Source organism: Orycteropus afer, unplaced genomic scaffold (assembly GCF_000298275.1).
Source record: "Orycteropus afer afer isolate SDZICR_OR568_19922 unplaced genomic scaffold, OryAfe1.0 scaffold00046, whole genome shotgun sequence".
In the NCBI taxonomy this organism is placed as follows: domain Eukaryota; kingdom Metazoa; phylum Chordata; class Mammalia; order Tubulidentata; family Orycteropodidae; genus Orycteropus; species Orycteropus afer.
In genome coordinates, this window is record NW_006921633.1 from 12,064,429 (window position 1) to 12,080,455 (window position 16,027).

The 16,027-nt window shown below is 38.2% G+C and overlaps 1 protein-coding gene across 1 annotated transcript in view; it reads right to left on the reverse strand.

Annotated features, from left to right (window-relative positions):
- The window catches only part of PUS10 (pseudouridine synthase 10), a 103,063-nt gene that overhangs the window by 20,611 nt on the left and 66,425 nt on the right, over positions 1-16,027 (reverse strand). Inside the window, exons 6-10 of the mRNA XM_007938023.2 lie at positions 9,201-9,262; positions 8,887-8,932; positions 6,104-6,168; positions 4,383-4,468; positions 3,205-3,330 (exon numbers count right to left, since the gene is read on the reverse strand). Of these exons, the coding sequence (XP_007936214.1) occupies positions 3,205-3,330; positions 4,383-4,468; positions 6,104-6,168; positions 8,887-8,932; positions 9,201-9,262 (385 nt within the window). The remainder of the gene's footprint in view (positions 1-3,204; positions 3,331-4,382; positions 4,469-6,103; positions 6,169-8,886; positions 8,933-9,200; positions 9,263-16,027) is intronic.

The following is a 16,027-nucleotide window of genomic DNA, read 5'->3' on the forward strand; positions in this document are numbered from 1 at the left end:
CCATCAACAATAAAGAGCTACAAAAAGTTGGGCTCTTGGGAAGGCCAGAGAAGCCCTAAACCCAGACTAAAGGAGAAGGGGTGTGTTTATCATTAAAAATATATTTCAAACTTGAAAACTAAGGAAAACATCCTGGAACCCCAAAGTGAGAGATTTTTTGGGAACAAACCTGAAAGCTTTATTAAGGTGCCATGATGAATACTAGCAGACAAAAAGGAAGAGAGGCCACAGTCTTAGGTATCAAGAAATACATATTTAAAACTTGGTTGAGTTTTCTAGACTCACATATGCCTTGCTTTACCCTTCTAATTCTGTAAGTTATTTGAGCCTTCTGTTCAAAAGACCCAAACCACAATAAAAATAATAATTAAAAAAAAAAAAAAAAGGAATGGAGAGTTCAAAAACCAAATGAAACCAAGAGCGAGAATACTCAGGAGCTACAGGTGGCTGCACCAGGCTACAGTCTCCCTTGCGCTCGGGGACAGACAGGGGTGGGACTGAAGATGGACAAGAAGCCAGATGATAAAGGGTGCAGAATATCAAGTTTAGCCATTTAGACTAAAACCCATAGCTAGCATTGACGAAGTTTTTCAGCAAGGAACTGAGAAGACAAACACTTTTACATAAGGAAAGTGAATTGCTACCAGAGATCCCAACAAATGTATTAGAGAAAAATTTCTTCTTCAAATTGATCTTAAGTGTCAGAGTTGTTTACTCATTAACTAGGGAATTAGCAAGTAGATAGCAGAATGTACCACAGTGAAGTGACTGAGAAACAAGTTTGTATATTCCACCTAGCAGAAGAACCATTTATATAAGTAGCTATGCTGCTTAGTACAGTACTGGGTATTTTCACAGAGCTGTAAAACCATCATAACTTTAGGGGTACAACAGTCAGAACCATGTTCCCATAGTTGTTAGATGTAAGGCATTCATCAGAAGTAACAAGTGCTGTAGCTGAGAAGCACAGGTTCCATAAATTGATCAGTGCTATTCATCAGGCATTTAAAGCAACAAGGCTTTATCCTGACAACCAACCAGTTAGCAAAGAAGCCCAGACAGTTGTGTCACCAGTGATAAGTGTTGATGTCACTCAGTGAGGTAACCCACCTGGTGTTACCCACCCCCGTGGGCCTCCTCTCATATCAGACCATACAGAATTCTTAGTAATGTTCATTATCAATTTTAATAATAGAATCATATGTGATAAACATAGTTGTATATTTCTTACATGTAATGTTTCTTAGATTATAAGAATACTAACAAAATTGTTTTGCAAAATCTTTCTACAGTGAATTACATCATTAGTTACATTATTAGTCACTGAGTGAAAGGCATTTTTCAAATTTTTCTCCTTCTTTTCCTTTAATTACTACTTCATCTCAAAAAAGCATTGATATAGGTTTGTAAATACAATTTCCACAATATTGTGGCTAAAACACCAGAAAGTTTGACAAAATCAGTGACTATCAAAACACTGGCAGCAAGGAAAACAACCGTACATGCTCACAGCACATGCTCCCAGCACAGGCAGACGAAACCATGTGATTCGAAGCATCGCTGTAACTGGGTAATAACAACAGCTCTGACTGGAGCACATTAGAAGATTCAAAAAGTAATTCTGCATTCCTCAAATGGAAAATGATAACAAACTACCTTCATGAAAGATTGTAAGTGGGAAACCTTGCAAGAGCCCGCCAGAACCCCTAAGGGTAAGGGGGTTTCCTTCGTGCCTAACCAATCAGAACTGAAGGTTTCTTGAATATTCTTATAGAAAGGGTAAAGGTGGCTCCAGAAAGAGTTTGAAAAAGATGACGTTTTGTTCTAAAGCTTAATGTTCATTTCTTTATAACTTAGATAAGTAGTACTTTTTTCTGGGAGATAATATAATCAAAAACAATCATTGAGTTTCTTCCTTTAGGTAAGGGGAAAAGTCTTACGAGGGCACTAGCAAATAATAAATTGAGTAGGTAAAAGCTCAGGACCATAGCCCAAAGCCTTCACCTCTAACATTTTGGAAAATATTAAGTTGTCAGATTACTATCCAGTTGAATTGGTACATGTTTTGCTCAACAACAACATAAAATTTAATTAAAAAAAAAAAAAAAAAAGAATGAAAGAAATGGCCTACCTAAGTTACAGTGAACAAGCAATAAGAGGGATATGGTTTGAAGTGCTTCCACTTCCTCCTGACAAGCCAGAGAGCTAGAAGGGACAGCCACCGTCCATCCGACTATCTGCTTGCCTTTCCCAAAGAAGCCTCCTCTTCGGGTTTTTCAGAGAGAAGCCTGGATGTTCATCTGGTCCCTCAAAAAGGCTTTCTAATAATGCTAGGAAATCCATTCTAAAGAGTGGCATCACTCTCTGCCTGCGGTTCTTCCTGATGTGTAACATGATTTCCTGCTATTGAAATCTTAGTTTATTTCCTCTTGTCTAATGCTAGGTGAAATCATGGGCTTTATATTACCTTTGACCGACAGGCCTGTTGCAACAAGGAAAACAGAAGCCTGATAGAACCTGACTCATCCCACAAACTCGGGCTCATGGATACCTAAGAAATTAAAACACGACACAAATTCTACAAAGTCTTTGTGAAATGTTGCTGTCGGCTTATATTCTGTAGGCTTGAACTTTATCCAGTAATACTGTGATAAGCTGGAAGCCAGACATTTGACAGTATTTTGTAGTGGATAAGGCATTTGGCTGCTAACCAGAAGTTAGCAGTTCAAACCCACCAGCCGCTCTGCAGAAGGAAGACAGGGCGATCTATTTCTATAAAGATTTTACAGCCTCAGAAACCCAATAGAGGTCACTATGAGTCAGAATTGACTCGATGGCAGTGAGGTTTTTGGGATTTTTTTGTGGGGTGGGAAATTCTTATTTTAATTTCTTCATATTCTCAAAAAAAAAAAAAAGAGGCTTAGGCTGAGGTGTCCCAAGATCAGGCTGAAATGCATTCATTTAAAGTAGTTTCAATTGTTTTCAAACTCCCCAGGAGAGAACAGTCACCTTGAGTGAGGAAAGAAATTCTTGGGCACCTTAGCCCAAATCCAGCCTGGGCCAGAGGGGCCCAGGGCGTGACACAAGATATGGGGCTCAGGCTTGGGGGTGATTAACAAAATACAGCAATCCTTCTTGTCACCTCCAAGAAATTTCTTCATGAGTGACAGTGTTATTTAAAATCATGAATATTGTAACACTTACTCTCTGCTTTAAATACTGTCAACAGATGATCTGAAATTAATTCTTCCACTGAAGACTCCAGCTTCCTTTCTCCATCAATTATCCAAGGAGTTTGTGGTAGATTCCTGGAGTATTTATTATATCTCCCTGCCAAAGAGATGGAATGATGTGATCAACACAGTAGGATAAAATGAAAAGCAACAACTATTTAGTGAGTGCCAATCTCCTAGGTGCTTTGACATAAAACAAAGCCTAACCCTCAACTAACTTACAATCTAATTTGGGGAGCCAAGATATAGACGTGTAGATAATTAAATGAAAAGATTTAAAAGTAACAAGAGAAGAGACATCTAAAGACATGATATGAATGGTGCATCAAATGAGTTCTAAAGGAAGGCTCAATATATTAATTAATCTGATTGGCTGATTGAATAACTTATAATAGAATAGAATGCACCAAAGACCATTTTAAAAAACAGCAATTATTTCTTTTACAGCTGATTAATACTTTCAATGTAGTAATCATTGGTGACACTGTATGCTGAAGAGTTCAAATCTAGGAAATTTTGAAGTTTTTACAATTAAAAAAATCCTATTAGAATATGACTCACCACTTTATGAATAAAGCCAAACAAAGACAGAGAAGCTATGACTGCCCTAGGGCAAGGTGCTAGAGTCAAGGCTAAAGACCAATTTCATTTTAGCTATTCATATGAAACACCAATTATTTAAAAAAAAAAAAAAAATTGTCTGCTAGATTACCTCCTGGGAAAGCCAATGCAACAATTTTTTTTTTTTTTTTCCAGGCAGAAGCTAAAAGTGTTTAGTCATTCTGGAGAGAATAAAATTATGTTTTCAAGTTGGCTTTCAGGTTATAAAACATCCTCCCTCCTGCTGACTGTCTCCTGACCAGTTCCGGATTTCCACATCTACCCCTATGTCCACTTGGCCAGCTCTGATGAAAACTGCTAAAACCCGGGAAGAGTCATTCCTCTTTGGCATGCTATCTTAAATAACAGACCTCCTGTGTGATAGTTAAGAATGCCCACAGAACCTAAAATACGCTTAGCTATCAGTTGTAGTTCTCAAAAGAATTAATCAGAAGCTAATGACAACAATAAGAATGATACAGGGGAGGAGTTTTTCAGACAGGAGAGTAAGGTGACAGTGTTAAGTATAGTCTAGACTAGATATTTTACCAGCCACAAAAACAGCACCATGAGCACATTCAATTTCAAGAACAGTGCATACAGCCTTTGGTGAGTTTGGAGGACAAGGAAACTGCCTGCAAAACAAAATACATTTTACGGCTACTATTTTCCAGACATGAAATCACATGACCAAGATGAATCAGCATTGTCTGAGACACACATATAGCCTGAGTCTCTCAAGGACTAAGCTACTCCCTAGCTTTAAGTTTCAGAACAATAAGGGTCCTTCAGGAGAACCACTTTCAATGCATGATGGTGGCACTGACCTAGTAAATCAGGGCTCTGCTACAAACTTTCACGTTCAAGAGGCGTCATCTTCCAAGATGATAATTTCCAACAACCTTAAGATTTGTGTGTATATGTAGGGAGACATACATGTGAGGTGGCAGTCTGTCTAGGCTTTAACCATTTTGCTATCCACAGACACTGGCTGTTGGCTTACATGATCCTCTGTCACCTGGGTATAGCTGATGTGCCAAGAAGCACTCACTACATGAGTGAGTCCCACCTGTGGGGAAGGCACTCCACCATTTTTCTTTCTTTTTCTTCCTTACTCCCAACTATTACCTTGGGAATCAGATCACAGAGCTGGAAATAGTAGAATGTGGCAGGCTCTGCCCTTTTAGTTAAGAAACACCAGTCCAAGTGAAGGCAGGTAGAAAGGCAATGCTATAACTTTATTCTCTGTTCACCATCTGGGAACTTCCAAAGCTAGTAACTGGATTAGGGTCTATCTGTAAATAACTACATGTGCACTTAATCCCAAATGTGTCATTTAAATATTTCATATAGTTTCCCAAGATGTCTTAACAAAGAAATAATTTAGAAATTCAGATCTATTGCTTGTATAGAGTGATTGTCTTTGCTTTCTAAACTATAATAAAAATATTCCCATTATGAGATTTGGTTTTAGTCAGTATCAGTAAAAAACCAAAAAAGTTGTTGATACAGACTCCTGGTGGCCCCATGTGTGTCAGAGCAGAACCGTGGCCACAGGGCTTTCAAGAGCTGGTTTCTCAGAAGTAGGTCACCAGGCCTTTCTTCCAAGGAGCGTCTGGGCAGACTCAAACCAGCAGCTGAGTGTGTGAACCCATGGAACCCTTTCAGTCAGTAAAAGACATAAAATCTTCCCCACAAGTTCATTATTTTAAATTTATTCAAGGCTACTTACTCTGGAGGGTTAACTAGGAAGATATTAAAATATTCTAATGAAGAGATATTAATAAAATTAGTACACTAAGGATTCAAACATAAGATTTATTGTATTTAAAGTATTTCAGCATATTTTAACAAGTGAGGACACTCTTGGGCCCTTTCTCCCTCCATGGAGATGGACAACCCTAGGGAGTGAAAGATGAAAGGTGTGATGGGAACAGTGCTGGGCTGAGGAGTCAGAAGGCCTGGTTCTAGGTTCACTCTGCATTCCCCACTTGGAATCTTGGACAAGTCAACTCCCTCTTTGGATCTCAATATCCTCTTCTAAAAGATAAGGAAGTTGGATTATTCATAGATTCAAGTATTAATTTGACAAATATTTATTGAACACCACTATATGCCAGACACTGTGCCAGAGGTTGGGTATACAATGATGACTAAGACAAAATCCTGGTCCCTGAAATATATACAGCCTTGTCTGAGAGATAACCCAGATTATCTCCAACATTTCCCTTTATTCTAAAAGTCCATTATGCCTCTTAGCTTCTACTTACTTGCGGAAATCCTCTTCTTTTATTTTATTCAAAGCTTTCATAACTGCCATTCTAGTGAATACTGACTATACAGAATAGAATGAAAAAAAGAGATATTTTATTACCTATGCAAGAAAACATCAGAGATGAAACAGAGAACACAGTTGGAGAAATTTTATTATTGTATACATTTAAGGGGGGGGGGATTATTAATAAGTTTTAAGAAAACAAAAAAAATTTAAGCATTCATAATTTCAGTTCTGTAATCAATATGCCTCTACAACCCTTGTCTTCACCTAGTCTATGTCTCAAACACGAGGTAAACTTAGAACGAAGATTGCCTTCACTGTTCTGTCCCATTCTTCTCAAACTGTGATATTCTTCCAATACAAAGTGATGACTTGCGGGAAACATGCTTTGAGTATTCTTCCCCGGGCAGATCTCAAGAGGAGCTTACATTGATCCATCTACCTTTTCTTCCCTAACCCCCTTCCAAGACCACAGTATATAATTTAGAAGTTGACCACCAGTGTAAGAGTAAAACAGAGACAATCAGCTGCCCTGGTGTCCAGCAACTGGACATCACTCAGCAGCCACAGATAGCCACAGCCAATCCACTACATGGAATAGCAGGGCATCTGCAACAAATGTCCTACTTTGGGTGCTTTAAAATAAGCCAAGCCAAACCATATGGCATACGTACAAGAACTAATTAGTGCATGTGTAGTACATATACATTTTATACTATGACACATCACAATGATTTCTTCTGTTATGAGAAATCACGTTTGCCTGAAAAGGAGCCCAATGGAGGCCTCGCAGCAGTTCATTATGAGTCAGGGCAATGATTTTCTAAATCATACTCTGGGGAGCCCCAGGGAGTTCTACAAGCTACCTTAGGGGCAGAGCTGAAAATAAAGTGCCTGTTTGATAAGACATGAAAAATTAGGCCTGAAAGAATCTCAAAAGGTCATTCTGTTCCCTCTAAGCCATGAAGCAAGGAAACTACATTTAAGACCCTATGTTATAACATTGGCCAAATGGCCTGCTGTCTATGATGTTTTTATAAAAATTTCCTTATCCCATTATTTGATATGGATATTCTATATTTCCTCAAACCAAAAAAAAACCTAACACACTGCCATTGAGTAGGATCCGACTCATAGCAACCCCTCCTTGGGTTTCTGAGGCAGTATCACTACGGAAGTAGATTGCCCAATCTTCCTTCCAAGGAGAAGCTGGTGGGTTTGAACCACCAGCCTTCTGGTTAGCAGTCAAATGCCTTAGGCACTATGCCACCAAAGCTCCTATATTTCCTCAAAGGTAACAAAAATAAAACTAGATCCTCAAGATAAATATGGCTTATAGGACATTTGGGCAGAACTTCCCAGCTAGTATGGCAAAGTAGGGGCTACAGTTGCTGAGAGGCTGATCCCTTTACTTCACAAGGACATCTGGGCAAGGCCCAGGCAGTAGGAACCTCAAGGCCTGTCCTTTCAAAACTGGAGAGCAATTTCATCTGTTTAATTGCAGGGTGGTGAACAAATATGGTAACATTCTAGGCATGCCATGATGTGAGAAAAGGAGAAGCACTGCTTTCGGCTTGGTCTTCATTTCTAATGATTCTGCATGGGGCATTTGACAAATGTTTTAAACTAATTTTTTCCCCGTTCTGAAAGGCCCAGCAATTACTCAAAGAGTGATGAAAGACCAATTGTTTCTTTGGCAATAAACTCATATTATTTTTGACAGCCAAAATAATGTCTGTAAAGTATGTTATAGTGCCTGAGTCTCTGCACAAAACTAGCCAAGTAATTGGGGCAAGAAAGATGGTCAACATAGTGCTATGCCATTTATACTGGCATCATATGAACTAAAAGTACATGCCAACTAATCAAATCATTAACATGAAGATCATGAAGAAACTGCTCTTTTTGCAAATGTAGCCCGAAATGTTGTTGTTAGGTGCCATCGGGTTGATTTTCAGCTCAAAGCGACCCAGTGTGATGGAGAAGAGCCATGTCGGATTTTCTAGGCCATAATCTTTACCAGGGCAGATCACCAGGTCTTTTTGCTCCCTTGGAGCGGCTGAGTGGATTCAAAACACCAACCTTTCAGTTAGCAGGTGAGGGCCTAACCTTTGCCACCACTAGGGCTCAATTAATATTAACCGTATTAATTCAAGATTATCCTAACTAAAATAATTTACTTTGGATGCGTAGTGCTTAAGGCATTTGACTGCTAACCAGAATGCTGACGGTTCAAACCCTCCAGCCACTCAGCAGAAGGAAGACTGGACAATCTACTTCCATAAAGATTTACCCAGATTTACTCGGAAACCCAAAGGGGGTCCCTATGAGTCGGAATTGACTCAATGGCAGTGAATTTGGGTTTTTTGGTATATTTCAAAAAACATACATTTCTGGAAAATATAGATATTAGACAAGTCTTTGGAATGCTGCCAACGTTTACCAAGATTTTCCCAGACAATGTAATTTGGGGATTAAATCTAAAAGCTGAATTTATCTGACTGGGTAAGAGAAACACTGAAACACTTGTTCTAAATTTAACATCAGGGGAACAACCTCAACAGTGACACAGACATGAAGATGTTTGTGTGCTCAACTTCCTAGCCAAAGGCAAAGGTGTTGAGAACTGAAAACAATAAAAATAAACATAGCAAATGGAAATATTTAAAGACTAAGTTTAGAGTTACCACATTTCTAAGACATCCTTTTTGTTGTTAATCTGAATATTCAGCTCAGAGAAAACTAATTAAAAGAATAAGTGAAAAGCATCCTCACCTGTTTGTTTCTAGCTGGCTTGAAGCAATCTGGGCATATTTCACCTCTAAATAAAATTCAAGTTAATATAAAAAGTTAATGAGTTTCTTTAGGGGTGGATATAATTCAAACATATTTTATACAATATGGCAGCTCAACCCAGGATATCATGAGTAGAAAAAATGATCGGGCTAGCCCCTTATTTTCCACCTACTAGGACAGACAGTACAAGTTCTGACATACTTATTAAAAAGGAGAGTAATACTGTTTTCATGAAAACCAAAGAGCATTAAAAACATTACACAATTGAAATTGTTGTTTACAGGGCAACTTACAGGAAGTGGCAATCCTCAACTGTTTCTGGGTGAGCAAAGACCACACTCACTTCAAACAAGCTCTAAAAATTATAAAGACAGTTTAAAAATGAGCAAAAGGAAACCAACATCTAACAATTTCTGAATGAAATAGAAATTAGCTCTCAAAGATTGGCTCAGAAAAAGAGTGACAAGGAAAACTGGAAATACTACTACTCTCAAATCAGCCTATTCACAGGGCAGCTGTGAAAGAAATCTTTTTTCTTTTTCTTTTTTAACTTCTAAAGCTCAGTCACTAGTGAGCCTACCAAAAAAAAATTTCAACAAACTTTAAAAGTCCAGGTTTTGTATGATTTTTTTTGTACACGTATATAAATTATGTATGAAGATGAATAAGAATTTAGGGACTGGGAAGGCAACGGTAACTGAAAGGCACAAGAATTGTTCCAGTCAATATTATGATGAGAATTATTAATAACAATGCAAAAGCCATTTATTCACATCCTTACAAGCCTGTATTCCTTTGTTGTTGTTAGGTGCTGTGGAGTCAGCTCCGACTCATAGTGACCCTGTGTACAACAGACGAAACACTGCCCAGTTCTGTGCCAGCCTCACAATCCTTGCTATTCCTGAGCCCATCACTGCAGCCACTGTGTCTATCCATCTTGTTGAGGGCCTTCCCCTCTTTCATTGACCCTCCACTTTACCAAGCATGACATCTTTCTCCAGGGAATGGTCCCTTCTGATCACATGACCAATGTAGGTGAGAAGTCTGGCCATTTTCACTTCTAAGGAGCATTTTGGCCACACTTCTTCCAGGATAGATCTGTTAGTCCTCTTAGCAGTCCAAGGTACTTTCAGTAATCTTGGCCAACACCACAATTCAAAAGCATCACAGCTCTTCTTCGGTCTTCCTTATTCATTGTCCAGCTTTCACAGGCATATGAGGGGAATGAAAATACCTGTATGGTACTCCTCTTTTAAAGTGCTCAAGCTTCTTAATGGATTTGAATTTTAAAAGAGAGATCTAATTTTTTTGTTTGTTTTATTACAAATGCATTACAGACAAATTGTAAAACTATCCCACACAGGATGTTTTTCTTTTTTTAATACATTCTATTGAAATATAATTGTGTACAGTGAAATACACAAAACTAAAGTGACATGGGTCAATGCATTTTTTTTTTTTTTTTGGCAGTGTTCCCTCCCCTCCCATCCCACCCCTGGCAACCAACAAAGAAAGTTTCCCTCCATATATAAACCTTTCCTTGACCCTCCACAACAACGAACCAATACTAATTTGTCCTTCTGTGATTGACTTATTTCACTCAGCATAATGTCCTCGAAGTTCATCCATATTATGTGGTGTTTTGCAGACTCTACATTATTCTTTAGTGCTGCATAGCATTCCATTGTGTGTATGCACCATAGTTTGGTCATCCACTCTTCCACTGACGGGCATGTAGGCTGTTTACATCTTTTTGCTATTGTAAATAATGCTGCGATGAACATGAGTGTGCATATATCTGTTCCGGTTCTGGCTCTCACATCTCTAGGATATATACCTAGTAATGGGATTGCTGGGTCAAATGGTATCTTCAATTCCAGCTTTCTAAGGAATCGCCATATTTGTTTTTATCACTTCACAGCCCCCCAGTAGTGTATGAGTGTCCCAATCTCTCCACATCCCCACCAGCATTTGTTATTTTGTCTCATTGAACCTTGCCATCAGTGCTGGGGTGAGATGGTATCTCATTGTTGTTTTGATTTGCATCTCTCTGATGGCCAACAGTTGTGAGCATCTCTTCATGTATTAGCTGGTCATCCTCCTTGGTGAAGTGTCTATTCATGTCTTCTGCCCATTTTTCAATTGGATTGTTAATCCCTTTGCTGTGAGGCATTGGAGTTTTCTATAAATCTTAGAGATAAGTCCCTTGTCAGATATGTAATTATTGGCAAAAATGAATTTGTTGCTGTCATTTTTGTTATGTGCTTTTTTGTGGTGTTGATTTCTTGTTCCATATAATTTTCTATGCTGACCTCATTTTGTTTATGAATCATGTTATCACTTCCTTCATTGCTATTGTTTTAGAATTTGTTAAATATTTGTGCTGGTCCTCTTTTTTATTTTGATGTGAAGGTTTATCATTTTTCTTTGAGGTTACCCTGTGATTTACAGTTTTCTTCCCAAGTTTAGAACAGTCCGTTCTATCTTGTAGTTGTCTTGACTTCCCTACCATCTAGAAGTTCTGTAATGACACAGTTTTTCCCCTCTTTTTGGTTTGTAGTTATCCTCACTTGTCAATTGATGTCTCTGGTTCCCTGTTTATAATCTTGTAGGCTTCTTTACTTTGGATACTTCCATAGCTGGGTTGGTTTCTGGATTACATCATCATGTGTGTTAATGGTCAGTTTCTCTATTGTTGTTTCTCTGTCCAAAGGACTCCCTTTAGCATCTCTTGTAAGGTTGGTCTGGTTTTAACAAATTCCCTTAATTTCTGCTTATCTGGAAATGTCCTAATTTCACCATCATATCTGAGGAACAATTTTGCTGGGTACATAATTCTTGGTTGAAAATTTTTCTCTTTCAGGAGTTTATATATACCATCCCATTGTCTTCTCACCTGCATAGTTTCTGTGGAGAAATCCGAGCTTAGTCTTATTGGTTGCCTCTTGTAGGTAACTTTTCGTTTTTTCCATGCTGCTCTTGTGATTGTTTCTTTGTCTGGTTTTGGTGAGTTTGATGATGATATGTCTGGGTGATTTTCTTTTAGGGTCTATCTTGTTTGGGGTTCACTGGACTTCCTGAATGGATATATTCTCATCTTTCATCATTCCAGGAAAATTCTCTTCCAATAAATCTTAGAAAATTTTCTCTGTGGTTTTATTTTTCTCTTCCTGTTCTGGAATTCCAATGACATGTAGGTTATTCCTTTTGATGGTATCCCACATGCACATTAGGCTTTCTTCATTTTGTCTTGATCTTTTTTCTGATTGATCCCTTTCCAAAGAAATGTTCAGGTATTTGCCTTCAATCTCACCAATTCTGTCTTCCATTGATTCAATCCTGCTTCTTTGCCCATTCAATGTCTTATCTATTTCTGACAATTTAGTATCAATCTTCTGGATTCCTATCTGTAGATTTGGAATCATTTCAAATTTTTCATTTATTTTGTCATTTTGTTCTTGTATTGTCTGTGTTTTCCTTGATCTGTCTCTCAATCCTTTGAAGATACCTAAATAGAATTCTTTTGAATTCCTTATCAGAGAGTTCCAATGCTGCATCTTTCTCAGGGATGGGTTTTGGTTCTGATTCCTTGTCCCTTGTTTCTCCTGCTTTATTTTGCTTCTTTGTGTGGACTGTGATGCTCTGTTGTCTCTGAGGCATTGTGACGTTTTTGTGTTTATATTTAATTGGTGACTGTGTGTTGGAATGACTTGCCCACTATTTTCATTTTCTTTGTTTTGTTTGTATGCTATCTATGCAAGCAGGGTACTGTGCTCCTCTAATCACTAGTTGACACCACTTATACACTCACGACCTGTCTCCTTTCCTGTTGTCAGTCTCCTGTATGTTCCTGCTGACCTTGACAGAGCCTATTCTTAGGTCCTGTTTTCCTTTCGTTCAGGTTTTTCCACTAGTTGATGCCTAATCCACTTCTGTAGAGTTCCTTTCAAAGCTCAGGGCTCCTGGATTATCTTCTCTATCTCTGTCAATTGTTTTTTCTTTGTTGAAGAGCATCTGTGTTGCTTGTCTGCCTATTCCTCCATCTTACCAGAAGTCCACACAGGATGTTTTTCAATCCCACTCCACTGAGGTAGAACTACGAACAGTGTGGTGTGCTTTCATCTAGCCATTCTTATTAATATAAATATATATGTATATGTTGTTATTGTTGTTATGTGCTGTTGAGTCGGACCCAACTCATAGTGACCCCTCCTTGGGTTTCCAAGGCGGTATCACTACAGAAGTAGGATTGCCCAACCTTACTTCTGAGGAGTGGCTGGAGGGTTTGAACCGCCAGCCTTCTGGTTAGCAGTTAAGTGGCTCAGGCACTATGCTACCAGAGCTCCTATATGTATATAGTTCTCAGGATATTAATGATGCTTTTGGAATATTCCCTTACTTGATTAATATTATATCATGGACATCTTTTCAATTCTAGGGACTGTACAACATTTATGTTGTAGAAAGTTTTCGTCTTTTTTTAAAAAAAGCTACAATGAACATCCTTGTACACATAAAAAGCATGATTTCATACTCCATATACACCTACATACCTATCCTGAGAATATACAGCATTCAATGTTGAGAAAAAGATAAAATGGCATACATATGTTATAATTTTTTATCTTTTTTTATTGGGTTCTGTATTTATTGAATATTTTATTGAATTTGCTGAGAGGATTAAATTAGCAGCAAGTCTATTAGCTATATGCTAGAATAACAATAGTGAAGCTTTTTCTGCTTCCTACTCTAATCTACAAAATAAAATTGAAATAAGCAACACATCCCTTATACTCAAGAAAACATCATTCAACTTGAATTTATTAGAACATTTTTTATCTTTTGCTTTCTATTTTCTGTTCTCACTAACTCAACAGGTAAAATTATTTGTGCTTCAAAACTGAAAGTTGAGGTAAAAAAAATATTTTGCATCAATGATTTCTCTAATTTCCAAAGTACTTTCATTACCTCATTTCCTTTTCATGCTATCTGTGAAGTGGTTTTATTCTCTATTCTCTCAGCATTCTGTTTCAAGAACAGTTGGAGCTTATTCTTACTAATGGAGGGAAATAGAGTTATATAATTTAAGATGGTTTAAAAAAAAAGGTGAACTATTTAGCTTTGGAAGATGATTTGGTGATTTTATTCAAACAAGGGTGTGTCTAATATTGAGGGAATTTCCTTCAAGCAAAACAATGAGGCAATGAGGTCCTGGTATTCAAATCTAATTTAAGATGAGCTGGGAATATGTCCTGTTTCCCCATCTGGAAACCAGTTGAGCTCCTCCCTGAAATTCAAATTATTCTAGAGACTGCGACAAGGTCTGCACTGGAATACGAGAGATGGCTAAGTGCTCCAGTTTCAAAGGCAGTCATGCCTTAAGGAAACAGAGGGGCCTGACATGACAACAAGGTAGTGACAGATTCAGCCCATACTCACTGTTCTTATATAGGTTCTGTCTACCTATTTGAAAACAAGATTAGCCACAGATAAACCAAAATTAAATACTCTAGAGTTGTCCCTAAACTCACTCAGTTATTTATATACAGTTAACCCTTGAACAATGCAGGGATAAAGGGCACCCCCCACACACACTCAGTCGAAAATCTGCATATAACTTTTGAATTCCCCAAAATTTAACTACTCATAGCCTACTGTTGATCAGTAGCCTTACCGATAACATAAGCAATCGATTAACACAGTTCTTGCCATAGTTATCAGATTTTCACACAAAGACACATACATACACACAGATAAGTTTATTAACTATATGGCATGATTATTATTTACTATTCATTAAGTGGAAGTGGATCATCATAAAAGTCTTCATCCTCATCATCATCACATTGAGTAGGCTGAGGAGGAAGAGGAAGAGGAGGGGTTGTCATGCTGTTTCAGGAGGTGGCAAAGGCAGAAGAAGTGGAGGAGGTGGAAGGAGAGGCAGGTACACTTGGTATAATTTTATGGAAATGCGTCACAACCTCTGGCTGATTTTTTTACTTTTTCATTTCTCTAAGAATATTTCTATACAGTACCAATCTTTCCTCTACCATTTGCTTTAGTTCCAGTGGCCATTATCTTAGAAGCGTCCATTTAGGAAAGAAGTCCAAAGCAGTCTTGAATAATCAGAACCCATCGACCAGATTGTCTAACGTCAATTTGTTTTCTGGTGCTGCTTCTTCTATGTCTTCCTCCTCATCCTCTGGCACTGGTTCAGGAGCACTCATCTCCATCAAGTCGTCTTCTTAATTCCTCTGGTGTGGTGTCTATTAGCTCTAGAGTTTCTCCAAGATCCATATCTTGAAAAAAAATCCACATATAAGCAGACCTAAAGTTCAAAACTGTGCTATCTCCATAAATCCGTCTTTCCAATTATAAATACATTGAAAGCAAAGATTCATTTCTAACTTTTAACGTCATTAGGGTACACTACACACCTGTTACACTCATAAATGTCTTGGATTTCAAAAAAAGTCATGGAAAAAAATAAGAAAGACTTCAAACTCAATTTAAGATTGTTAAAGGTTAACATTTAAAAAGTTAAAAATTCAGAAGAGTTCTGGTAAGATGGCGGACTAGGCAGAAAGACTGCACAGACCCTCTTCAACAAAGAAAAGGGAAACCAATTAACACACACACAGAAGATAACCCTGGACCCCCAAACCATGAAGGGAAGGATATAGAAGTGGACTAAACCCCAACTAGCAGAAGAATTTGCATGAAAATACCAAAAGAGGAGACATACAGAGCTGCAGTCTGGCAGTGATCCTGAGTGATCCTGATGGCACAAACAGCTTAGAGAGTGCCGAGTGGTGGTAGGACCTAAGAATTAACCTAAAAATCAGCCCTGCTAGCCAGGGACTGCATGGAGAACTACTCTGGTGGTTGGGGAATAAACAGACAAGGCAAAGAGAAAGGCAGGCTGAGGTGTAGACTTTTGCCTGTCTAGAGGGCGCTGCCATTTTGAATGTTTATAAGCAGCTTGTCCATTTTGGATATTTAAAGAGACAGCTCTCCCTGATTCCAGGGTCTTAAGAACACGTTCTGCTTGTCAGCAATCCCAAGGACACTCTGGACCTGCACAACTGAAAAGGTGCAACATTCCTCTTGTTACTCTTAT